The sequence below is a fragment of the Gekko japonicus genome, unplaced genomic scaffold (assembly GCF_001447785.1).
Source record: "Gekko japonicus isolate JY-2015 unplaced genomic scaffold, Gekko_japonicus_V1.1 scaffold2543, whole genome shotgun sequence".
Classification (NCBI taxonomy): domain Eukaryota; kingdom Metazoa; phylum Chordata; class Lepidosauria; order Squamata; family Gekkonidae; genus Gekko; species Gekko japonicus.
In genome coordinates this window covers 109,695-135,307 of record NW_015171578.1, presented here as the reverse complement: position 1 = coordinate 135,307, position 25,613 = coordinate 109,695, and the positions used below count along the sequence as shown (strand labels likewise).

Sequence of the window (25,613 nt, the reverse complement as noted above, 5' to 3'; positions counted from 1 at the left end):
GGGGGGGGAATTTCGGGAAAAGTATTGTTTTTAAAAGTTCAATCTTCTCTAGCAAAGATAAATTAAATTTAGTCCATTTATCAATGGAATCCTTTACTGACTTATATAATGTATCATAATTACGTTTATAAAGATCATTGAAGTTTATCGGTATTATAATTCCTAAGTTTTTCCATTCTTTAGTTACCCGTTTAAAAGGGTATTGGCTTGCAATAACTGATTTATCTTATTCTGTAATATAAATTGGGTATAACTCTGTTTTCTTTAAGTTAATGGTAAAGCCTGAGATTAAATGAAAATAATTAAGTTTATTCATTAAAAACCTTAAGGTTGTTTTAGGATCAATTAAAAAAATAACAGTATCGTCTGCAAAAAGCCCCAATTTAAAATTGTCTAATTTTGTAGCTATGCCCTTTATTTCTACATCTTGCCTAATAGCCCATGCTAATGGTTCTAAAGAGAGCGCAAAAAATACAGGGGAAAGTGGACACCCTTGTCGTTTCCCCCTAGTTAATGCCAAGTCTTCTGTCCTATAGTTGTTAACCATAATTTGAGCCTTAGGTGCTCTATATATGGTATTAATGGCTCTCAAAAAATTAGGTCCAAAATTCATATATTTTAACACTTCTTTTAGGTAAGGGATCTCAATTTTATCAAAAGCCTTTTCGGCATCTAGCACCAAAATTGCTGATTTAATTTTATGGATTTTACAATAATTGATGAGGTTTAATGTCTTTCTAATATTGTCTGATATAGATCTACCAGGAAATTGGCCGATAGGATTCCATTTTAAGTTTGTCTTTCCCTGAAAACTGGCTTTCTTAAAGCTATCACCAACATACTACTTAGGCATTCAAAAAGATTTATTCACAAATGAAGAAAGTGTCCAAGTATCCTAAAGGCAGGGTAAGACTCCGGGAAGCTATGGAACAAGAAACATGAAAGGCACCTGACTGCCTAGAATGTCATTTCACAGATACTCAAGTCGTTTGAAGAGAACCATGAAGGGCATGCAGTTGGTCACACACTGAGACGGGGGATCTGCAGCACTCTCCGCAGATGCTGTGGGAATTATTGGAATAAATTTGAGGGAGGGGGGAGTTATGCTAAAAGAATTGACTTATAGTCCACCTTTCTCACTGAGACTCAAGGTGGATCACAAAGTTAGAAAACAGTGCCAAAAAAGGAGGCCAGTGGTGCAATCAAATTTAGCAAAATTAGACAACAAAATAAAAACATTGTAATACCTCCAATAAACAATATAATGTCAAAAAGAACAGCCTGGGTTTTGGGTTTTTTTGCAAATATTACTACTACAACCCTATTCTGCTTATAAAAAGTTTCCTCCTGAATGTAGAACTATTGACTCTGTATCTTGGGACTAAGATATCTGAAGGCCGAGCTACTCCCATATGAATTTATCTGACCTCTCTGGTCATTTTTGGAGGCCCTGTTTGGGTTGCTCCTGCCATTTGAGGCTAGACAGGTGGCAACCCAAGAAAGGGCCTCCTCGGTTGTGGCACCCAAGCTTAGAAACTCCCTGCATTTCATCTGTCTCCCTCTGTCATTGTCTTCTGCCAGCAGACAAAGACTTTTCTGTTTTGTTTGGCTTTCCCTCACTAACTCTCAAAGGCCCTCCTCTCCGCTTGTGTTTCGTATGTGTTTACATCTTATTTGGTTTAAAAATGTATATCACTCTCTACTTTAAATTGTTGCTTAATGATTGAAATGTTCACCACATTCGAAGGGACCCAGAGCTGAGTGGAAAGGCCAGCGTATAAATGTTTTAAATAAATAAAATGAACAGAGCACGAACGGGATTGAAGAGGCCATGAGCAGGCAGGGTGACTGAGGTAAGCCAAGGTGGGATTCTCTTCCAGCCATTTACCAGTTTGTGTAGTGGTTATATGTGCAGACTTTAATCTGGGAGAACTGGGTTTGATTCCCCGTTCCTCCACTTGCAGCTGCTGGATGACCTTGGGCAAGCTGTTCTTGAAAAAGAGCAGTTTCTGTCAGAGCTCTCTCAGCCCCACCTACCTCACAGGGTGTCTGTTGTGGGGAAGGGAAGGGAAAGGAGTTTGTAAGCCGCTCTGAGACACCTTTGGGTAGTGAAGGGTGGGGTACAAATCCAATCTCCTCCTCCTCTTCTTCTTCTTCTTGCAACTGCTGGGCTGTGGAACTGCAGCCCCAATCCCCTCAAGGTAACACTGAAGGCTACAGAACTGCAGTAAGCGGGAGAGGTGCAACGCCCAAGCCATTGCTTACCCTCATCCAGTGTGTTCAGCACAGCCTCCTGGTAGCCTTCAATGACCACTGAGCGGATCAGTGGCAGCAGGCTGCAGTTCTTGTGCCCCATCAGAACTTTCCGCATCTTGTTCTGGGCCTGCAGGAAGAAGAGGGCTTTGCGGAAGGCCAGCTCCATTTCCTGGTTTAGGCAGGTCCACAGTTCCTCCCAGGACATCCGCCAGGAAGCTCGCCAGCGCTGCAGTTGACCAGCCCCAGGTGAGCCCAAGAGCCACAGTATGTCCCCAAGCACCAGTTGCTCAGAAGCATGCAGCACAGGGAAGAGGCGGGCATTCAGCAGGCAGCGGCCACTTGGGAGGGTGTCTGAACTCCAAAGGTCCTGGTTTCTAGTCAGTGGGAAGCAAAAAGGCATATTTATTCGATGAGCAAATGGAGTAGCCGTCGCACAGCAAACAACTGCAAAGTGACTCTGTCCAAGAAAGCCTCACAGCCTGTGCATATTCAGCCCCGCGCGGGGCATATAATGTGCCCAAGAAATTTCAACTTGGGAAAAGGGCATAGAGAGGAGGCTGAAGCCCTTCCCTTCAGCCGCATCTCATTCCTCGAGACAAATCAGGAAAAGAAGTTACCTGCATGTGCCCTCTGGCTTTGGAGAAGGTGAGTCAGGTCAGGACAACCTTGACCCAATTCATGCAAAAATGTATAATCTACTTAATTAATTTAATTAAACAATGACCCCTATTCAGGGGTCGTTTCGTAGAAAAAGAGCTAGGGGAACTCATTAGCATAACTCATTAGCATATGCCACACCCCCTGACATCACCGGAAGTGTGTCATGAGGCCACACCCCCTGACATCACCGGAAGTGTGTCATAAGTCACACACCCCGCCCCCAACGGTCCCGGCCACCACTGCCGACCTTGCAGCTCCACTACGGAGCCCCATGAGGGGCCCGGCGGTGGACCTGCAAGGCCAGCGGGAGTGCGAGGAGTGCGAGGAAGCCCCGCGAAGGCCCTCCCTGGCCCCAGGCAGGAAAGGGTGGGGAGACGATCCCCCCCAAAATGACCTCTGCCCCTATTACTCATTGACTTTTGCTCCTAAAAATGGTCATATATCGTTAAAAAACTGGTTAAGACAGGGGTGTCAAACATGCAGCCCGTGGGCCAGATAAGACCCTCGGAGGGCCCCAATCCGGCCCTCAAGGACCTGGCTGTTTCCTGTTTCATTTTCCAGTTCTGCTGCTGCCGCCATGTCACAACTTGCTTTACCAGCCTCTCTCAGTCGCACAGGAGAGGTAGATAGGCAAGCCTCTCTTGTGTGATTGAGAGAGTCTGGTAAAGAACTGGGTGAGGCTCCTCCCCCTCCCTGGATGAGGCTCCTCCCCCTCCCAGGGGGAGGGAGGAAACAGCCAGAGCTTGGTTCCTGGCCAGGCTGCAGGAGACAAAGGGAAGCTTTTCTTTCCTTCCACTGGCTGAGGCTCCTCCCTGAAGGAAGGAATGAGGGAGTGCTTGCTCTGCAGGGTTGCCTCAATTGCACGGGAGAAATACCAGGCACCTTTAAGACCAACAATGTTTTGTTCAAGATATGAGCTTCTGTGTGCCTTGCTACAGCGTGTGTGTGTTTTGTTGGGTTCTTTATCCAGGGCTCTGATCCAGTCTTTCTCAGTAAGAAAGCAATGTGAACTATTTTAGAGGAGGAATAACAACAAGCCAGTGAGGTGGATTAGGCTGAGAATGTGTTTCCAAACCAAGTTCACCCAGCACATTTCCTTTGTAGGAAGTTGTAGTTATTTCTCTGGGGAAAACTATAGTTCTGTAGAGAAACAAACAGCCCTCAGTCTGTGTCAGGATGCCTTCTCCTGTTCTTGACCAGCACATGAAGCAGCTTATGTACAAAAAGGTTACAATGCTCAGCTGTTTCATGTTTTCCACTGGATCATAGGCTCAGAACACTGAGCATGAGATTTCTATAATGGATGTCAATAAATCAAAAGTAGGTTTGCAGCTTGCAGATTCACACCTGAATAGCATACTCAAGATTGCTAGACCACAGACATTTTGATGGAATAATTCAGAGCAAGAGGTGTCAGTTATCAGAGACTGTTAAACAGACAAAACATTGCAAGAGTGCTAGTGTTTTAAGCATGTTTTATTTAAAGTTTTGAAAATCTTTAATTATGTTTGTGTCCTTTATAAAGTTTATATCTCCGCTACCTGGCATTACATTTTATGATACACATGGCCCGGCCCAACAAGGTCTCATTTATGTCAGATCCGGCCCTCATAACAAATGAGTTCGACACCCCTAAATTAACTGGTCTTTATAAAGTCAGTAAATATAAATTATCATACTGTATAATATAAGTTTCTTATGCTAAATAAATATATTTATATTCAATAAACCGGCAATGGCGTAATGTACCTGAAGGGCTGCCCTCTCCCATATGACCCTACTGTATGTTATATATTATACTAAATATTGTTTTAATGTTAAAATGTTTTCATGTTCACCACCTTGGTGACCCGCTTTGGGTGGAAAGGCAGCATTAAAGTGTTTCAAATAAATAAATTGGTTAAGTAAAATGTATCTCATTGCTGATATTTTAATTAGTATAATTATAAACAACCATTTATGTACAATTATATAGTTGTAGGATTTTATATTGTTTTATTTTAAGAATGTTGTATAAAAGGAAACAATAACTGCTGATGGGCTTGTCTTTGCAAAGATCTGGAAACAGAACACTATCCTTAAGAAGGAATGCTTCGCAGTTACCGTGTTTTTATTCCAAATTTGACATATTGATTAATGGAGCACTTTTCAGTCTTTGTTAGTCCTGTCTGAGCCACCTGCTGATTCATCACCAGAGGACCCATGGCCAACACCCAGCACCTGTTCCTCCACACCAGGAAGAGTGGGCAACAACACAGGACATGAAGGGCTTGGCCACTGACTGGGAGCACTGCGGAGGTACTCACTAAGTCATCGCTATGGAGCAGTCCCTGGGTACCTACCGTATTCCTGTCCTGTGGAACAATTCTGCCCATGGCATGTTCAGATAGGTGCCGTTTTCCTCTGCTGTACTCTAAGCAGGAGAGAATAGCATCAGTTTTGGATTTTCAAAGAAACTCCTCTGAGTAGAAGCAGAAAGAAACAAGCAGAAGAAAGAACTTGGTAAAGGTGTGTCAGAGTTCAGGGAGAGAGTTCCATGCCTAGTCAACAGCACCTTCCCCATGGCGTGAAAAGGAAACCCCTCTTTTCTTTGTAGTAGCAATTAGAATTCCACCAACCCACTTTTCAGCCACTGAAGGACTCTCTGGGGTTTGCAGAAAGTTCCCATCCTGGAGAAATGGTATCACAAACATGCCCATGACTGTACTTACCTGCCAGTTGTCATGCCGCCCACTTAAGGTGAACACTTTGCATGGGATGTCTCTCAGTCTGATGGCATGCCCCTGAATTACTACATCCTCCAGCACATGGCTCTTGAGGTCCTCAGAGGAGGCCATGTCCAGCCCGGTGAGGAGACAGCCAGAGCGGATCTGCAAGGGACCCTGAAGGAAGGCCACATGCTATGTGTTTCTGTAGCACATTGACATTCACTAGCCTTCTCCTAACTGGTGCCCTCTGAGCTCAAACATGGCTCCCCAGTAGCATTTCTCATCCCAGGTCTCTGATCTGCCAACAAGACCAACCCCTAGACCTACACATTTGAGCTGGGAGTCTTTGGGGTCACCCTCCAGCTCTCTGCCTCTTCCTTGGCTCTGCCCTTCACTGGTCCTTCTTAATCTATGCTTTGCTCCTGAATCCATACCATGGTCAGTACCAGATTCTGCACGCCCTCTCCAACAACTCCTGACATGGCAGCCCCAAAACAGAAACTAACAACAAAAGGGAATGACACAGTATGGAATGACCAGCACCAAACTCACTGTGTAATGGAATAACAGCCACAACAAACAAACATGAAATGCATGAATTTGTAGCAGATATCATAACACACTGAAAACAACTCCAACAAAATGTATTAATCCTGCAAAGTAGCACCACTTCAATCACTAATACTCCATGAATGTAAATAAATCAAAGAAATCAAAGTAAGTCCAATATAATGTCCAAAGAATCCAGTCAGTGCTGGCACCAAGAATGTAGCACAAATGTTGGTATGGGAGACGTAGTTCCCTGTTAGACTTTTATTACGCTGAACAAAACTAAGAGACTTCTGGTAAGTTATTTTAACGAGGCTGTATTTTGAGCTGAGAGGGTTGTTGCATTTATGATGTTTTATTATGAGTGTGTATGTTTGGTTTCCTCAGTTCTAGATTGGCTTTTGATAAAGCTCTGCGCGATACGCAGTCATTTAGCCGGTAAACACGTGAAGCTAAACAAGCAAAGCAGCTTGGAAACCGGCCAAAAGCTACGTGGATGCCGGCCAAGCAGCCTGGAAACCGGCCACTGAAGACATCATTTCATGCTACATTGATTTATTTACATTCATGGAGAATTAGTGATTGAGGTGGTGCTCCTTTGCAGGATTAATACATTTTGCTGGAGTTGTTTTCAGTGTGTTATGATATTTGATACAAATTCATGCATTTCATGTTTGTTTGTTGTGGCTGTTATTCCATTACACAGGGTCCAAAACAGAAACTGGCAGCTTTCTGCAGCTGCTCAGTGTAGTCTGAACTTGTAGGCCATGGACAGAGGAGCCTCAGCCGGGCCATCGCTTTGCCCTTCTCCCCACCTTAGCTGAGCAACAGAAAGAAGATTGGGTGTCTTGTATTGACCTTCAAAGCCTTGCATGGCCTGGGACTGGCATACCTAAGGGACCACCTCTCCCCAGAGAGCCTTGTGCTTTGCTGAGCAGGATCTGCTGGTTGTCCCCAGCCCAAGAGATGTCCGTTTAGTCTCGACTAGGGCCGGAGCTTTTTCTGCTCTGGCCCTGGCATGGTGAAACATGCTCTCATGTGAGATCAGGGCCCTGCAGGACCTTTTGCCATTCCACAGGGCCTATAAGATGGAGCTGTTCCACCAGGCCTTTGGTTGAGGCGACAGGCGTCCAGAAAAAAACATCTCGGCCTCCCGGGCTGAAGACACCATCTCTATGCAGCCCGGATTGAATACTCCAGTGGCACCAGTAGGAGTGCAAATTGTTCTTAAATGCTGTTTTAACTGACTATTTATTATTATGTTTTTGTATTGCCGAATGACCTAACTATTGCTCTGATCTGCCCTGAGCCCGTTCGCGGGGAGGGAGGGCTATGAATCTGAAAAATAAATAAATAAATAAATAAAATCCGCCTTCCCTCTCCCCCTCTGTCCAGAGCCCTGCACATGTTATGGCGAACCCGCCTACAATAGATGCAGTGTATTCTTGAATTTTTTCTTTATACCTTGCGTTCAGTAATTGTCATGCTATGTTCAACATATTTACCACCAAACATGTGACTAAAACCATGTTGGTCCAAGAACCAGTCCCTGGTTTCATTTGGAAAGTGAATGTGATATCTGCTTTTCCTTACAAATAGATATATGCACGTACAGGCAGGATGTATGTGTATTCACTGTAATGTGTGAACGGGTCCCAGGTAGGCGTTGCAGCTGGAAACAGGGTCCAGGGAGGAGACTCCAGCTCTCAGGAAAGCTCATCAGAAACCCTCCCTCCTTTTGGCCACAGCAAACTCCTGTGAGAAGGTGACAGGAGCAAAAGAGACTGCAGCTGTGGGCCTGTAGCCCTTTTAACCAGGAGCAGACAGTCCTGCCCTTTGTGCCAACATGCATGCTCTGCTCTCCTTCACATTGGAGTATCTTCCTGTCAATCCTACAGGCTTGACCTCAATTCTCGGTCTTTGCCCCTATTCTGAATCAGCCAGAGGTACACTGAGGTGACTTATAAATTGCTCCTATAAGACAGAAACCATCATGAATAAACAGCAGAGAACAACAGGAGACTCCAGCCCCACCTTCCAAGGGAGAGGTACCTTCAAGTAGCAGTGCTGAATAGCACTCCCAGGCCCCAATGAAACTGCTCCTTCCAGCAGGCTGTTAGTAACCGAGCAGCCCTCTTCTAGGAGTTCCGGCTCCTGTGTGCAAGAGAAAAGCAACCTGGCTACTGAAGTCAGTACTGTCTACTCTGACTGGTAGCAGCTCTCCAGGATCTCAGGTTGAGATCTTTCACATCATTTTCTACTCAATCCTTTTTTAAATCCGGAAATGCTAGGGACTGAACCTGGTGTCAGACCCTTGAACAAACTTACTCCCAACAACACTCTCCTGGCAATGATTTGTTTATTGAGGAATAAAGATGTTTCAAGCTAAAATGATCTGTGTCAGAACTCTCTTGGTGCCAGTTCTGGTGTTCTACATAATTCAAACAGCCCCCTCCCATATGACCAGTCCAATCACACCAATACATCCAGCCCACCAAAATCTACTGTGCACCTTTAACCTTCCCCCAGCACCTGCAAGCGTAGTATCTAGCAGTGTCTGATGTCCAAGGTCAAGCACGCATTCTTCCCAGAAATGGGAGGCCCCACACAAATGTAGTTACAAGCTAGCACGACTTCCAGCAAAGAAGCTTCACACACACATTCACATGCTCCCAGACTCCCAACCAGAAGAAGCAGGATAAGAGACATACAGAACCAAAAGAACTAAAGAACCATGGCAAACAAGGACCAAGTTTGACACTTGGGATGTTCTGCACACAAGGCAGATGTTCTGCCATTGAGCCATGGCCCCTTATCATTGAGCTCCCTGCAGTGTTCCCTTGATCTGGTTCCACCCAACCCGATATCTTGCAAAGTTGTCTCATCTGCAAATTTATTCCAAGTTGTTTCCAACTTTGCTTTGCCCAGCCCAATCATCACCCCCACCTCCCCTGCCTCCCACAACAAGGGTTGCGCCACCAAGCAGACACACAGCAACAGCATCTTATGGAATAGAGGTTGCATATGAACAATGGACACAGGTGACTCTGCAGCACCAACACTGTTGCCACAAGAGTCTTGGAAACAAGAAGGGAGAAGGGACGGTACTTACAGCCACGTCAGAATGGGCCACTTTGCAGAAGGATCGGCCGCAAGCCGTGCGCTCGTGGGCTGTTAAGTGGAGGATGTGGTCACTGGCTGACATGCTCATGTAGTCATAGCTGCCACCAGGGATGTATGCTGCAAGAATATAAGAGAGGGAGCAATGCTACATGAACATTTGGCTTTTGAACCCCAAAACACCAGAACCTTGGGAATTGCAAGTCAAGCAAGAGACCCCAGCCCTTGAGGAGGAGGAGGAGGAGGAGGAGCAGAAGAAGAGATTGGATTTATACTCCGCCCTTCACTCGGAGTCTCAGAGTGGCTTACAAACTCCTTTCCATTCCCCTCCCCACAACAGACACCCTGAGAGGTAGGTGGGGCTGAGAGAGCTCTTTCAAGAACTATCCTTGAGAGAAAAGCTCTGACAGAACTATGGTCCTCCAGCAGCTGCAAGTAGAGGAGTGGGGAATCAAACCCGGTTCTCCCAGATTAGAGTCTGTGCACTTAACCACTACACCAAACTACACAGGCACACATCTGTGGAACAGTTATTTATTTACTTACTTCATTTATACTCCCACCTTTCTTTCCAGTGGGGAGTCAAAGTAGCTTACGGTTGGTCTCTTCTCCTCCATTTTATCCTCACAACGACCCTGTGAGGTAGGTTAGGCAGAGAGTGTGTGACTGGCTCAAGGCCACCCCTGCAAGTTTCCAGGGCAGACTGGGGATTCGAACTCAGATCTGCCAGATCCTAGTCCAGCACTCTAACCACTGTACCACACTAATTCTGTTCCCTGGTAACAAAGGAGCCCTAGCAAAAGACAAGGTAGCTCCTGCTTTCCCACAGCTTTGATGGGTACAAGACTAAGGGTAGCTCCTGCTTTCCCACAGGGAGCAGGCTAGACGGTTACCTCCATCTTATGGAGTTGCTCACCCTGCCCTTTTCTGGCTGTTTTGCTTCTCTCGGTCCAGCAGAGACTCTGTTTTGGATGGCAGAGCTCTGCGTCTCTGCGCAACAAACCCAGGCATGCACTGCCATTCCCATCCTTTCTGGGCACCCCCTAGAGGACAATTATGGCTCCATTTGCAAAAAGAGTCCTCAGTCAAGGTCAGCCACTTGGAATCCACGTCATGTTTTGATTCCGCTCTAGTGAAAAGCAAAGCACAGTGGAGGTCGCAGCTTTCACCCATAGTAAGTGGGACGGCATGGAGGGCCTTCCACAGCACGGATCGGGCGTTCCTCATGGCTGCTGCATTCTGGGTGTCTCCGCGACCCATCCCTGGGCTCTGGCCCTTCACAAACGCCTCTTCGGCCACTCCTTGGGCCATGCACAGCAGGATGTCAAAGAACAGGGACAGCTGGGTCGGGAGCAAAGAGAAGAGAATGGCCATCAGCTGCCCGGGAATATCTAGCCCCACGTGGACGCAGAGCCCCCAGCAAGCAGAAGGCTGGGAGCCGTTGCTTTAGCAGGATTTCTGAGGGGTTTTTTTTGTTCCATAGGAACTGCCATCGCCAACCAAGGAAGTGAAACCAAAACTAGGAGAATACCCAAGGCAAAAGAGACAGGAGAAGCTACTAAGAACTGCGCCGAGGCAGGCTGCCCCAGACCAGAAACCGCTCCGTACCCTTGGCTGTTCTGCAAGCATGTCTTTAAAACAGGGGGCGGGTCTTGGGGCTCTGAGGAAGCCTTCACAGCCTCAGCCTGCAGCCTTGCAGGAAGACGACAGCTGGGGAGGGCCCCCTCACCTGAATGGGCGGTGCTCCCGAGTCTAGCCCCAAATAGGTGCAGGCATCAAGGGGGGGAACGACGTGGGTGGCCAGGAGCTGTTCTGCTGCCTCTGCAGAGAAGAAGACGACCCCACAGACCTGCCGGATCAAAGAGAGGCTGGAATGGAGGACAGCTCTCGTGGTGGTGCTAGGCGAGACAGCAGCCCAGGCTGCCTGCCATCGCAGCATGTGGGTTTGACAACAGTCCACTGCTAGCAAACCAGGTTTGCTGTCCAATGGGGCAGCCCCGGTTTTCTAGCCCTCCCTGGCTCACTTTGCATCTCAGCCCAGCCACAGGGGTGGATTCCGCTGGACCAACCCACAGCATTCCAGGAGAGAGAACTATAAAACCCCAGGAGCCAGACTTACCAGTGGGACTTTTCCATCTAACCCCACGCACTGTTGGATCTGATCTTCTGAGCCTTGGTAGAGAATATCTTGCACAACCCCCTATTGGAAAGAGGGTTAGGGTTAGGGTTAGCTGGCATTGCCACCATCCTCCACGTGGGGCCTGGAGATCTCCCGGAATTACAACTGATCTCTATGTGACAGATCACTTCCCCAGGAGAAAACGGCTGCTGGGGGAGGTACTCGAAAACATGTACAAGGAAAACACACCGTGTCGTGGTGCGTTTTCCTTGTACATGTTATTGTTTCCACCGTGTTTCCATTCATATCTGGGGGTGGACTCGATGGCATTATAACACTACTGAGGTTCCCTCCCCTTCCCAAACCCTGCCCTCCCCAGGCTCCACCCACAAATCTCCAGGCTCCACCCGCAAATCTCCAGGAACTTCCCAAGGTAGGGCTGGCAACTGTACTGCCAGCGCAGACAACCACTGTTTCTTGACAACATTTACACTAGAGAAAACTACTATTGGTGTGAATTATCTTGAACGGGGATATCAGAGCCTTACGACTAAAGCACAGTGGAGCTGAGACAATCATGATCAGAACTTTACACTGTTTTAATGGTGACGTTTCCCCCACTCTTTTTATAGTGTTGCTGCTAAATTACAAGCCTGTGGGGGTGGGGAAGGGCTGGGCATGAGCCGTTTGCTTCTCGCCCCCTCCAGTGCTTTATAAATGGATCCATAAAAGCACACAGGTATTTCGCAACTCCCAAAGGGGACTTCAGCTTGTGCTTCTCAAGCCGCCATCTTCCACCTTTGCTGTATGAGAAAACGCTTCTGAAATAGGGGGGAGTTTTGCATATGAGAGAGCAGGGGAAGCCTTCTGCTCTTCAAAGAGGAAAAGTGTTGTGTTTTTTTCCCCAGTCCCATGCCCAAATCCTTAGGCACCCCTAAAGACACTCTTTGAATGCCAACAAATCATCATGACACTAGTGATAACTATTAATCATTATTATTATATGCAAGAATTGAAAAAAAATTACATAGATTGCTTGGAAGACAAATAGAGCACGTGTACACACACCAGCTGATTTTGTTGTAAATGGACCCTTCTTTGGGCCAAATTCTAGAAGTGACAAGGATGCCGCCGCCATTTTAAAGTAATTGCAAAATGCTGCAAGGGCCTGATCCTGACTGGGCCTGCAGTGTCGTGGGCTTGTATCTTATCAAGTGCCAAAATGGCTACTCTCCCAAGTCCTTTTCAGCACTTGAAAAGGTGCTGGGCATGGGGGGGGGGTATAAGAGCACTGCACTGCAGACCACATCAGAATTAGGCCCCCGCAACATTTTTTAATGACTTAAAAATGGTGATGACGTCTTCATGATGGTCACAAGGATGCCATCATGTCTAGTTTGGCCCTTAGTCGCACCAATGAGAATGAGATGCTTGTTGGAAGATTTCACTGGAAGGACATCTGCTCGCTTACACCCAGTTTAAAACAACAAGCTCCCAAACAGCATCTGCCAAAACAGGTTCTGTGTGGCCTTCTACCAGTCATGTGGGCAGTTACTATGAGCTTTGACACTTAAGTAGGCAGGCAGATGCTACTGAATGCAGCAGGATGGAAAATAAGACCGGCACCATAACGATTGGGGTTTATGTCTCTAGGCACCATAACTCAACTCTGTGATAAAATGGACAGATAAAACCAGACCCTCTCTACATTTGTGGCAAAAAAAAACCCCTATGGGAGCGTTTTATTTACGGTAAATTTACAAGTCAATCCTTAATGCCCAACTTGGAAAGCTACCAAAAAATATTTCAAGCTATCTGGTTCCCAGTAACAGAATACTTGGCTAGGGAAAAGGTAATACCAAAGAATTTGTATTATCGTGTCCTGCTACTCCTTTAAGCTTCTCTAATTATTAGTGGTTAAGATGCTGAACTGCAGACCGGAAGGTCGGTAGTTCAGCGGTTCGAGACCCGAGTGCCGCATGATGGAGTGAACTCCCGTCTCTGGTACCAGCTCCTGCCAACCTAGCAGTTCGAAAGCAAAAAACTGCAAGTAGATAAATAGGTACCGCTTTGGTGGGAAGGTAACTGTTCCGTGCGGCTCGGCATCTAGTCATGCTGGCCACATGACCATGGAAACGTCTTTGGACAGCGCTGGCTCTTTGGCTTGGAAATGGAGATGAGTACTGCATCCCATTCAACTGGCTTTCAAGCAAGGGAAACATTTACCGTTACTCATTATTAGAATAGGCTGGTGGTGTTAACAATACTTGAATGTAATGGCTTGCTTTGAATGTACAACTGATTGTTAATCTTGAGAAGCTCTCGTCAGTATGCTGAATGTTAATATGATATACAAATGATGTTAAAAAAAGAATTTAATTTTTTTAAGCCCTGTGTCCTGGGCTCATCGGTGAGATGGCTAGTGACCAGAGTCTGCAAGTTAAATCAGGGAACCTGCTATTCATAAGCACAGAAGACCATTCTCTATCCCCTGAGACCAAACCCAGGCCCTAGAAAAATCATATGGATAGACTTCTTTAATGTTTAGCCTAGATCAGTGAACATTCAGGCTGGGGGAGATCTGTTGACTGCATACCTGAGCATCAACAAGGTAGACTCCATGTTTCTGAGCATAGGAGACGCTTCCAGGCACAGCAATGACTCTAGCACCCTGGAATCCACGCCAATCGATCTCTGGGAGGGGAAACTTTGTAAATTTGTGACCAAAAATCTTCTCTTGTCCAGACTGCCCCTTTGATATAAATTAAAACTAAGAAAGCATCTCCAAATGAATAAGGGGGAAAGAGAGCAGGCTGTACATGCCCCAGGGAAGCTCCCCAGCTCTTCTTCCAGCCTGGAGAGCCCAACAGCGGTCTCCCACCTGGTCCATGGGATCCCTCAGGCACACTCACCAGATGTGGCCAGGATAGAGAGAAGCATATCAGTGCTGCAAACCCACACCCCTGGCGGAGATCCTTTGCACACCTGGAAAGGGAGCAGATGGATGCAAAGAGGCGGTTGGAGGAAGCCAGCTCGGCCCACACAGACAAGAAGAGACCCCCCAACATGTTTATTGGGAACATTCATTCTGCCAGGAAGCAGAATGTGGATATATGCAGGTTCTCCCCACTGAATTCTCAAAAGCTGACTGGCAAAGCATCTAGGTGGGTAGATGTTTTTAGGGCAACCTGCATCAGCAAATGATGCCCAAAGGTGGCACAGTCCTGCCTGGTGCTCCAGGGCACCAATCAACTACTTGTCCTCTACTTCCTTGAGAGCCAGTTTGGTGTCACTGTTAAGGGCACAGACTCTAGTCTGGGAGAACCGGGTTTGATCCCCCCACGCCACCACATGCAGCTGCTGGGTGACCTTGGGTCAGCCACAGTTCTCACAGAGTTGTTCCCTCAAGAGCAGTTCTCTGAGAGCTCTCTCAGCCCTACCTAGGTCACAGGGTGTCTGTTGTGGTGAGAGGAAGGTAAAGAGATTGTAAGCCGCTCTGAGACTTCGAGTGAAGGGCGGGGTATATAAATCCATTCTCTTGTCTCTTCTCTTGTTCTTGTTCCTCTCCCTCCTCTTTTTCTGCCCTCCTGCCTACAAAAACTTGCATGCCATTTTAAAAGGTACACCCTTTTACTACAGCTTGTAACCCTAAGTCACATGTTCAGTCAGGATTTTACCAACAGCCCCGCAGCCACCTTCCCACAATTCCACCCTGTCTTAACCTAGCTCTGTCTAGCATTTATGGCTGCTCCAAAGAGTCCCTGCTTGGCTGTCTTGCACTTCAAAGGGGTGGCCAGCAGCAGCGCCACAGACCAGGGTGGGAATCAAAGGTTGCAGCAACCCCACCGAAGGCAACACAACAAAGCAGTTCGTGGGGGATCTGCCACACACACCTGGTGCGTCAAAGTAGCCAGCAGGCTGTCCAGGTTGCAAGTGACTGCCTCGACAGGGGCAGCAGGATCCTCGACTGGGAGACAGGTGAAAGCTCGGCTGCAATCATCAAATAAGAAGTCCCGGCCCTGAAAGGGAGAGAAGGGGCATACAACAGTAAGACTGGCAAGTGCAGACCAAAGAGCAGCCCCCCCCCCAAGGAAGACAGTCTCTAGGGTCCATTTTGCATCTGGCAGTCACTCCACATTTTCTCAGTACTTGAACTAGTCCCCCCTTGCCTCGGAATAGCTGTTTTCATTGCATTGCCTTGGATCCTGGTTTCTGCACTGGCTAGCATTAGCTTGCCATCTATTTTGTTTTCAATGCTCACTCCTGCATTGGTATGCAGATTTTCCTGTGTCAGTAGTTGCCTCAGTGGTCATTAGCTGCCTGAGCCAAGTAATTAATAGCGAAGTGATAGATACAGACTTCCGGTTTTACGCTTGGTGACAGCGGTCGACTCTGGGACTTGCTCCTGAGTAGCCGTGCTGGATCGCCGGGTTTTTAAGCGGAGTTCAAGGGATCTCAAACTCCATTGGGCTTCCTGAAGAGAAGTCCAATGCAGGAGGTTTGATTCCAGACTCTCCGTGAGCGGCAGCGAACGGATTGAGTCTGCAGTCGTCCTGAAGCACAACCCAGGCGAGAGCTTCTGTGGGCAGCCATAGCAGCAGAGCCATGACTACCAGGACGAGGGGAGAGCAGCGAACCCCATACAAACAACCAAAGAAGAACCTTTACACTGTGAGTACTTTGAATAAAACAGGTCTAGAAGAACATTTACAAACTGTAAGCCCTTTAAACTTTTTAAATACAAAGCATTAGAAGAGTGGATGGGTGAAGAGATCTTCCCCCCCCCCTTGAAGCGGCTTGGAAGAGAACTGCAAAAGGAGCCTTTTAAATAACTCTGTGGGCTAAGAAAGAGAAATGGTTGATGTCTGAAAGTAAAACTTTTTAATAAATCTCCTAACTTTACAACAACGTACTGTGGATTACAATATTGACCTATTTGGAAAAGTGGTTTCTTTCTTTTCTTTTCTTTGTTTGGAACTAATCTTATTTAACTGAAGCTTTCTTATTTCTGGAATTACAATTTGCTTATTTGGAACTGTATAAAGATTCCCTAATGGATTACAATTAAATATACTTTGACATTATCTGGATTATAAAGCAAAGACAAGTACCAATCTTATGTTTTTTAAAAGGAGAAAGAAGAAAAAAGAACTGGTAAATTATCTGAAATCCACTTTCATTTTCTACATTTCACTTCCTGTGTGGTATAAATTCCAATCTGGTAGCGTTATGTTTTTATATCTTGTACCTATTAGAATATATTTTGTTCTAACTGTATTGTAAACAGTTGATAACTTTGCCTGTATAAGATGGGAAGAAAGAGTACTTGTTCTTATTGTAAACAGTTGATAACTTTGCCTGTATAAGCTGCAAAGGAAGAGTGCTTGTTCTTAGAATAACAATAACAATTCTTATTATTGTTGTTGTTGTTTTGGAAATACAGGAAACTGTTTGAATTTAAAGGTACTTAGTGAGAAGGTGTTTGAGAGATTCTCTGGTTTTAACATAAAAGTTGAACATGGCTAGTAGTACAGACAAAAAAAAAGCTTCTTGGTGCTCCACCCCCAGGGCAAGGTAAATCTGTAGGTGCTAATCTAGCACAGATTTCAACAAAAGATTTGCAAGCATTAATACAAGAGGCAGTAACATCAGCTGTAACAACAGCAGTAACAACAGCAGTTGACCTTATACAAAATAAAATAGACTATCAACAAATGAAACACCAGATTGCAGAGGTCCAGAAACAACTTAAAGAAAATAGTCAAGAAATCTCTGCTCTGACCAAGGTAACAAATAAGGTGTAAAATAAATCAGAAGAAATTGAGCTTAAACTAGAAGCGGTAAAATCTAAACAAACTTCTATGGAAGACGCTCAGATGAAACTAGAACTTGACAAGGCAGCTTACATTTTAAGATTTCAAAATATTCCAGAAAAGAATGATGAAAATTTAAAAATTGAAATGGCGCAAACACTTGCAAAATACATGGATACAGAAGACTTAGATGAAGTCCATAATGAAACTGATGTGGCCTACAGAATGAACTCTGCATATGCAAAAAGAAATTAATTTCCTAGAGAAGTACATGTGAGATTTCACAAAAGAAAAATAAGAGATGAAACTCTTAAAGCAGCAAACGAAACATCTCTCCAAATAGAAGACACAGAAATAAAAATTTTAAGGAAAATCCCATGGAGAGTGAGAGAGAAAAGAAAAGAATACATGAAGAATGAAAAATTTGTAACAGAGACTAAAAAAGAATTTCAAATGTTTTTTAAACAAATTATCCAGCCAGATATTTCCATTAGAGTGGTGTGGGATGCATTTAAGGCTTATGCCAGAGGTTGGATAATTAGAGAAGCTGCACATATTTGAAAACAAAAGACTGAAAAATGTATACAAATTAAGGAATAAATTAAGAAACAGGAAGAAAAGATGAAACAAGAGCCTTCAGCTGAAGATTCAAAAATGAAATTAAAGTTATTACAATATCAAATGAACTGCCTGTTAACACAAAAAATAGCCAAAAAAAAATATGTATGCAAAGCGAAACTACTTTGAAAATGCTAACAAACCAACTAAATGGTTAGCATACAAACTACAGAAAGAAAAAGAAAAAAAGAAAAAGAAAAATGTTGAGATGAGGAAGGGGAAGAAAAAAATATACCTAAAGATTTGAAAAAGATTATTTAAGCTTTCTATGAGAAGTTATATCGAAAAAGAGAAGCCACAGGTGAGGAAATTAAAGATTTTTTAAAAATATATAATTTGAAGAAATTCACCGAGGAACAAAGGAAAATTTTAAATGACCCAATAACCTTCTCTGAACTAACAGAAGCATTAAAAAAGCAACAAAAAAGGGGGGGGAGACCCCAGGTCCTGACAGCCTTCTGGCAGAATTTTACCACATTTTTGAAGATCAACTGATAATACCTTTAAAGGATATAATACAAAATATAATAACTGAAGGTAAAATACCAAAAATATGGAATGAAGCCCTAATAATCTTGATACATAAACAAAATACAGATGAGAAAGAAATTAAAAACTACAGGCCAATTTCATTACTAAATGTGGACTATTAAATTTATGCCTCTATTTTGTCCGCAAGACTGAAAGGAGTATTAACACAAATAATCCATCAAGATCAAGCAGGCTTCCTACCAAAAAGACAACTTAGAAATAATGTAAGAACTATATTAAATGTAATTGAATATTTTGACGTTTACCCAGAGAAACAGATGGCCTTGATTTTCTTATACACTGAAAAAGCTTTTGACAACGTTAGCTCAAATTTTACGTTGGAACAATTATTAACCTCACAATGTGGCAGACTTCTTTACAACGGTTAAATCAATGTATACAAACCAACAAGCAAAGTTTTATCACAAAATATTGAGATACAAAAAGGAACTAGACAAGGAAGTCCACTCTCACCACTACTATTTATATTTGTGTTCAAAATATTGAATGACATGATTAGAGAAGATATTCATATTAAGGGTCTTAAAATAAGGTGAGAAGAATATAAATTGCAAGCATTTGCAGATGACCTGTATTTATTCTAGAAAATCCATTGGACTCTATTACGCAACTATTAAAAACTTTGCAAGAATATGGTCAGGTTGCAGGACTGAAAATTAATTTCAACAAAACGAAGATGTTAACGAAAAACATGACTAAACTTCAGACCCAACAGATATAAGAAATATCAGCTCTGGGAGCAAAAAAAAAAGGTGAAATATTTAGCAATAAATATAAGACGTCTGCTCCTTGGGAGGAAAGCGATGGCGAACCTAAACAGCATGATAAAAAGTAGAGTCTGCATGGTCAAAGCAATGGTATTCCCAGTAGTCATGTATGGCTGCGAGAGTTGGACTATAAGGAAGGCCGAGCGCCAAAGGATAGATTCTTTTGAACTATGGTGCTGGAGAAGACTCTTGAGAGTCCCTTGGACTGCAAGAAGATCAAATCAGTCAATCCTAAAAGAAATCAACCCTGACTGTTCCCTGGAAGGCCAGATAATGAAACTGAAGCTCAAATACTTTGGCCACCAAATGAGAAGGGAGCACTCACTGGAGAAGACCCTGATGCTGGGAAGATTGAAGGTCAAAGAAGACAGGGACGGAAAAGGATGAGATGGTTAGACAGGATGCAACAAACATAAAGTTGAGCAAACTTCAGAGGACGGCAGAAGACCGGAAGGCCTGGAATGATCTGGTCCATGGGGTTGCGAAGAGTCGGACTCGACTGTGCGACTGAACAACAACAAAATAACAAATAGCTGCAGTTCCTTGCTGAAGGACAATTACATGGAACTTATACTGGACATTAAGAAAGACTTGGAAAATGGAAAAAGTTACAAATATCCCTGATGGGAAGAATAGCTACAATAAAAATGAACATTTTACCAAGATTGATTTTTTTATTTCAAACAATTCCAATCCTTCAAAATCAAAAATATTTTAAAGAACTCGATAAATTGAAGACACAATTTGTATGGCAAAACAAGAAACCAAGAATAAAATTGAAAGCACTACAAGATGCAAAAGAGAGAGCTGGATTTGCATTTCCAGATTGGATTTTATATTATAGAGCATCATCACTGACGTGGTTAAAAGAATGGATTACATTAGAAAATACCAGACTATTAAAGTTAGAGGGACATGAATTATTATTGGGATGGCATGCATTTATATGCTATGGAAAAGCGGATACTCATAAATATTTTAAACAACGTTTTATTAGGAGATCCTTATTGAAGGTATGAGAAGAAGTTAAAAGACTTTTTAATACTAAGATACCAAAATGGATTTCACCACTAGAAGCTTTTACAAACCCAAACTTATTTCAAAAATATGCACTAAAATATGAAGACTTGTTGGATAACAAAAATGAATTAAAACCAACAGAAAATCTTAAGAAACAAGAATCCAATTTAAGTTGGTGAGAAAGAGTTCAAATAGAATCAAGATATGTCAAAGATAAGCAAATAGGTTTTTATTCAAAAATAACAGAAATAGACAAGATATTGTTATATACTGATGAGAAATTGATTAAGAAATTATATGTAATAATGTTAGGAAATAAAACACAAGATGAAATAGTTAAAAACTGCATGGTCCAATGGGCGCAAAACTTGGGTCATAATATTGATTTAGACCAATGGTCACAGGTACGGGAAACAAATGTAAAGATTACTAAAGCAACTTCATTTAAAGAAAATATTTATAAAATGTTTTATAGATGGTATATCACTCCAGACAAATTAGCAAAGTTTTATCCTGAATTACCAAATAATTGTTGGAAGTGTCAAAAAATGTTGGTTCTTTTTTTCATATGTGGTGGACGTGTGATAAAGTTAAAAATATTGGTCTTGGATTCATGAATTACTACCAAAAAATGTTAAAATGTACTATACCTTACATACCAGAGTTGTTATTGAATATATTACCAGAAAACTGTAAAAAGCAAGATTCCTATCTTATTATACAAGTAGTGACAGCTGTGAGAATATTACATGCCAAATACTGGAGGAAAAATGAAGTACCTTCAAAAGAAGAAATTATTAATGAAATACTTGAAACTGCAGAGATGGACAAATTAACTTTAATTTTGAGAGGACAAACAAAAGAGACTTTGAGATTACATAGTCAAGGTTTTACAAATGGATGGAAGAGCATAACAAATAAATCATATGGACATACAACCGAAGCACAAGGAAATATGAACTATAACTTTCTTTTTAGTTATGAACAAAGATTTAGTCCAAAATACAAAGTGGAAAAAAAATAGAACTCGCTAATGCATGAGGTAACAACAGACAAAATAAGGTTGTAAATGGACCCCCCCTTTTCTGTATGTATGTTTGTTGCTTTTTTGTTTGTCTTATATAAAATAAAATTGTTTATATAAAAAAGAGCTGCAGATCCAGAAAAGCCCTTCTTAAAATATATATACACACCGGGGGGGGGAGGTGATAGGGGCAGGGAAAACTGACGGAGATCCATGAAGCCATGTCAACTTGTCTGTTTATTGTTCCCTTTGAATTAGAAGGGGAGGAAGAAAAAGGTGCCACTCAAAACCACATTCTGACACCTCAGGGCAATGCTGTACTGACTGCGAAGTCACCCCTGAATGGCCATAAAACTATGCAGAAGGTACCATAAAACCAGATGAACAAAAAAAGTGGCCTGCAGTGTAGAGGGAGATTAACTTCTTGATGTGACTGTGGAAGAACTGCAAGGAAACAGACGGGTGCAGAATCAGCCTAGGGCTCTTTCCCCTACTAGCATTGAGGTTGCAGCTTTTCCTACCGTTGCACTTAAGAGGAACATGCCTAGTTGGCTTCATCCTCTTCGACCTATCCCAAAGCAATGCTATCCGGAGGACCCCACCCACCTACCTCCCCCCACATTAGGGAAAACCAGCCTCTCATTTTACCATGTGCAGGATTAGAATCCGGGCCTTTTGCAAGATGTCCGATGTGACCACCTAGAAGGGAAACAGAGAAGACTTCTGAGTGGTGAGAGCAAGGGGCTGGAAAACAAGCCACACAGTGAGTAGGCATCTATGCTGCAGCAGAGCAACACACAAAGGAAAAGCTGCCTGGATCCATGCAGGGTTAGGAAGGGCCAGAATTGGCCCTTCTTAAAATATATATACACACCGGGGGGAGGGGGAGGCAGCATAAGAGGGAAGGGAAAAAAGCCTCCCTTGGTGAATGAAAGGCTCTATACAGCTAGCAGCCAAGTGCCAACTCTTGGAAATAATTAATTTGAAATCTAAAGCATTTTGATTCTGTGGAAACGGCTGTAACATTTCAGGCTTGTTTCAGGTCTGACAGCTACTGCAGGGGAGGCACGTGGATCTCTCCACACCCCCAACTTTCTGATAGACCTGCACAAGGCTTACACAAAGGTGACTTGCTGGCCTGTAGAGGCACTTCTGGAATTTTGTGAACCGGGAGTCAGTGCAACCGCAAAATGGCTTCCATAGGGGGATGCATCCAATCACAAAATGACTACCATACAGTACAATGGAGCCAATCACAAGATGCTGGGAGGTTGCAAGCCAAGCATCCTTCTGTGACAGAGGTGGCTATTTCTGGATGAGTTGCCTCTACACAGAGGTGATGCCTCCTGGTGTCTTCTAAAATGCCTCCTGCTCCAATGAGGTGAAGGAACCCAAGACTGGTTCTTTGCATTGGGGAAGAGATGCTTTGGAGTAGAAGCAAATGGGGGAAGAGGTATGCATGCGCTAAATAAGTTGGATGCTGTACTCCGAGCTCCCCCTTAACCTGAGGAATTTACAGCTCAAAGGAATGTAAACAGCCAAACTTCGGCATACAATTAGCAGAAAAGAAGGGAAGAAAGCCAGGAGCCACAGATAATTCATTTTGCCATGATGCAAACGGCTTAAAACAGTCATCAACGCGCCCCACCGTCCACCCCCTCCACACCCAGTTAAGAACCTTGGCGATGGTGGGGTCCCGGGAGGAGGTGGTCGCAATGTCCGACGCATGCACCAGAGGTTTGGCTAGGTCCTCAAGGGCCATCACCTTGAAAGTCGGTGCAGGGTCAATGTCCAGTTCTTGTAGGGGACAGCAGCTGAGGGCGTTGGCATGTCCCATGTTTTTTCCAGGGCGGTGCTTGAGGGCATAATCATACACGGACAAAAACACCGTCCAGCGCAACATCAGCACAGAAAAGATGTTGGGCGTCTGGCAGTCAGGTGCAAAATTCCAAGGAGGGGCTTGTGGTCCGTGGCTATTACAAATGGTCTTCCATACAAAAAGTCATGAAACTTTTTTATGCTAGCCACTAAAGCCAACCCCTCCTTGTTGATTTGGGCGTAGTTCCTCTCGGCCGGGGTGAGTGTCTGAGAGTAGTATGCAATTGGTGCTTCCCTGCTGTTAGCCAGCACATGGCTCAACACAGCCCCCACCCCACATGGGGACGCATCTGCAGCCAATACCAATTGCTTGGATTCGTCATAGTGGGTAAGGACAGCATCAGATGACAACGACGATTTAATGGTAGTAAAAGCTCGGTCATGCTGAGGGCCCCACTCCCACTTTGCCCCCTTGTTCAGGAGGTGATGCAATGGTTTGGCTATTGAAGCTTTATGTGGCAGGAATGCATGATAAAAGTTCAAAATCCCTAAGAAGGATTGCAGTTCCTTCTTAGAGTTAGGCTTTGGGGCATTTTGGATGGCCTTTACCTTCCCTTCAGTAGGGTGGACACCATTAGCGTCGATTTGGAACCCCAAGAATTCTACGCTGGGCACTCCCAAATGACACTTGGCTCTCTTTACTTTCAACCCAGCCTCTTGGAATCGACGTAAAATGGACCTGAGGCATTCTGCCAGTTCATCCTCGGATTGGCCGGCAATCAACACGTCGTCGAAATAGGGGGCCACCCCTGGCAGGTCCCTTAACAAACCCTCCATTAGGCTTTGGAATATGCCTGGGGCCACATTTACGCCAAACTGCAAGCGATTCACTTTGAACGCACTCTTGTGCATGACAGTGGTTTGCGCCATGGCGGCCTGGGGGTCTACAGGCAGCTGCTGATAAGCCTGAGCCAGATCTAATTTGGCGAAGACTTCACCCTCCCCTAATGATGCCAGCACATGACTAATTACGGGGACTGGGTAAGAGTGCTGCTACAGTGCCTTGTTGATTGTGCATTTGTAATCAGCACATATTCGGATAGACCCATCAGGCTGTACTGGTGTCATGATAGGGGTCTCCCATTTTGAGTGGGACACCGGTTCAAGCACACCTTGAGCCATGAGTTTGTCCAGCTCGGACTCTATATGTCATGCCTGCCCCTGATGATGACCTTGATGAGGCACCTGACAACTAGGAGCACGTGGAGTTGGCACCACAAGCCCCTGAAGAACACCCAGAAGCAGAGACTTACAGTCAGGAACTGGCTCCTGTAGCAGAAGAGTCTCTAAGTATCGAGGAGGATTATCCCTGATATAATAAAAGAAGACCAATATGGCTTTGTAAAGGATAGGAATATAGCCCACCCCATCAGAAATATAATAAATGTGCTACAACATGCCCAACTAAAAAAGCTGGGCTTCATAAAATTGGTCGTCTATAAAGCTTTTGATACCCTATCCCAGGACTATTTGTGGCAGATGAGAAAGTATGAGATGGGGGATATTTACATAAGAGCAATCCGAGAGATATATAGGGACGGAACAGCTGTGGTAAAGGTTAACAATGACCAATCAAGAACCTTCCAGATTCAGAGAGGGGTTCGGCAGGGATGCCCGCTCTCACCGCTTCTTTTTATCATAGCAATAGAACAGCTAGCAGAATGAATAAGAAATAGTGTAAGGATAGAGGATTATAAAGTGAGGAAGGAAGAAATGAAGATTAATGTATTCGCAGACGACATTATAGTCGTCAAGACAAACCCTAAAGAAGCGATAAAAGAAGTAAAAATTATATTAGAGGATTTTAAATGCTGTTCAGGTTTAAGGCTAAATCAGAAATTATGCATCTTAATGTGAGTAAAGAGGGAAAAAAAGAAATAAATAAAATCACAAGCATGGGAATGGGCACTAAAAAGCTCAAATATTTAGGTATAGTATTACAAAAGAATATTGATAGAATTTCGGAACTTAACTACAACATGATATGGAAGAAAACTGAGAAGGAAATGGGGAAGTGGATAAATAAAACCTTAGGTATATCCACTAGAATTAGGAGCATCAAAATGTTTTGGATACCAAAATTAATATACCTATTTCAGTCGATACCACTAGGGACCAATATTAAAAGACTAGAACAATGGAATAGGAAGATTAGAGAGTGGATATTCGGCAGCAAAAAATGTAGAACCCAAAAAAGGCTGTTATATAGTCACAAGGTGGAATTGGGTTGGGGAGTCCCCGAGTTGAGGAGCTATTATGAAGCTTTTCAAGTCAAGCAGTTATTAGAGATAGGTGAAGGTAAGGAGCAGAAATGGGTCAGATTTGAGAATGAGGTCAATAACAACATAGGGCGATTTGGGATCTTCTCTAGAGTTACTGGAAAAGACCTTAAATCAATTAAAGGACCCAGACATTCAGCACTAGAAGCCTGGAGTAAATGGCAGCCCACATGGTTAAGAAGGAACTCAAGATGGGCACCAATAGAGTCCATCCATAGCGAAATAAGCAAAAATAAATGGTGGCAGTTGC

At 44.0% G+C, this 25,613-nt stretch overlaps 1 protein-coding gene across 1 annotated transcript in view; it reads right to left on the bottom strand.

Annotated features, from left to right (window-relative positions):
* FUK (fucokinase) overlaps positions 1-25,613 on the bottom strand; it is a 47,642-nt gene that overhangs the window by 17,046 nt on the left and 4,983 nt on the right. The window contains exons 4-15 of the mRNA XM_015419811.1: positions 21,855-21,905; positions 15,306-15,431; positions 14,325-14,397; positions 14,009-14,106; positions 11,413-11,493; positions 11,023-11,142; positions 10,463-10,634; positions 9,286-9,413; positions 8,226-8,327; positions 5,624-5,798; positions 5,259-5,319; positions 2,266-2,630 (exon numbers count right to left, since the gene is read on the bottom strand). Coding sequence (XP_015275297.1) covers positions 2,266-2,630; positions 5,259-5,319; positions 5,624-5,798; positions 8,226-8,327; positions 9,286-9,413; positions 10,463-10,634; positions 11,023-11,142; positions 11,413-11,493; positions 14,009-14,106; positions 14,325-14,397; positions 15,306-15,431; positions 21,855-21,905 — 1,552 coding nt within the window. The remainder of the gene's footprint in view (positions 1-2,265; positions 2,631-5,258; positions 5,320-5,623; positions 5,799-8,225; positions 8,328-9,285; positions 9,414-10,462; positions 10,635-11,022; positions 11,143-11,412; positions 11,494-14,008; positions 14,107-14,324; positions 14,398-15,305; positions 15,432-21,854; positions 21,906-25,613) is intronic.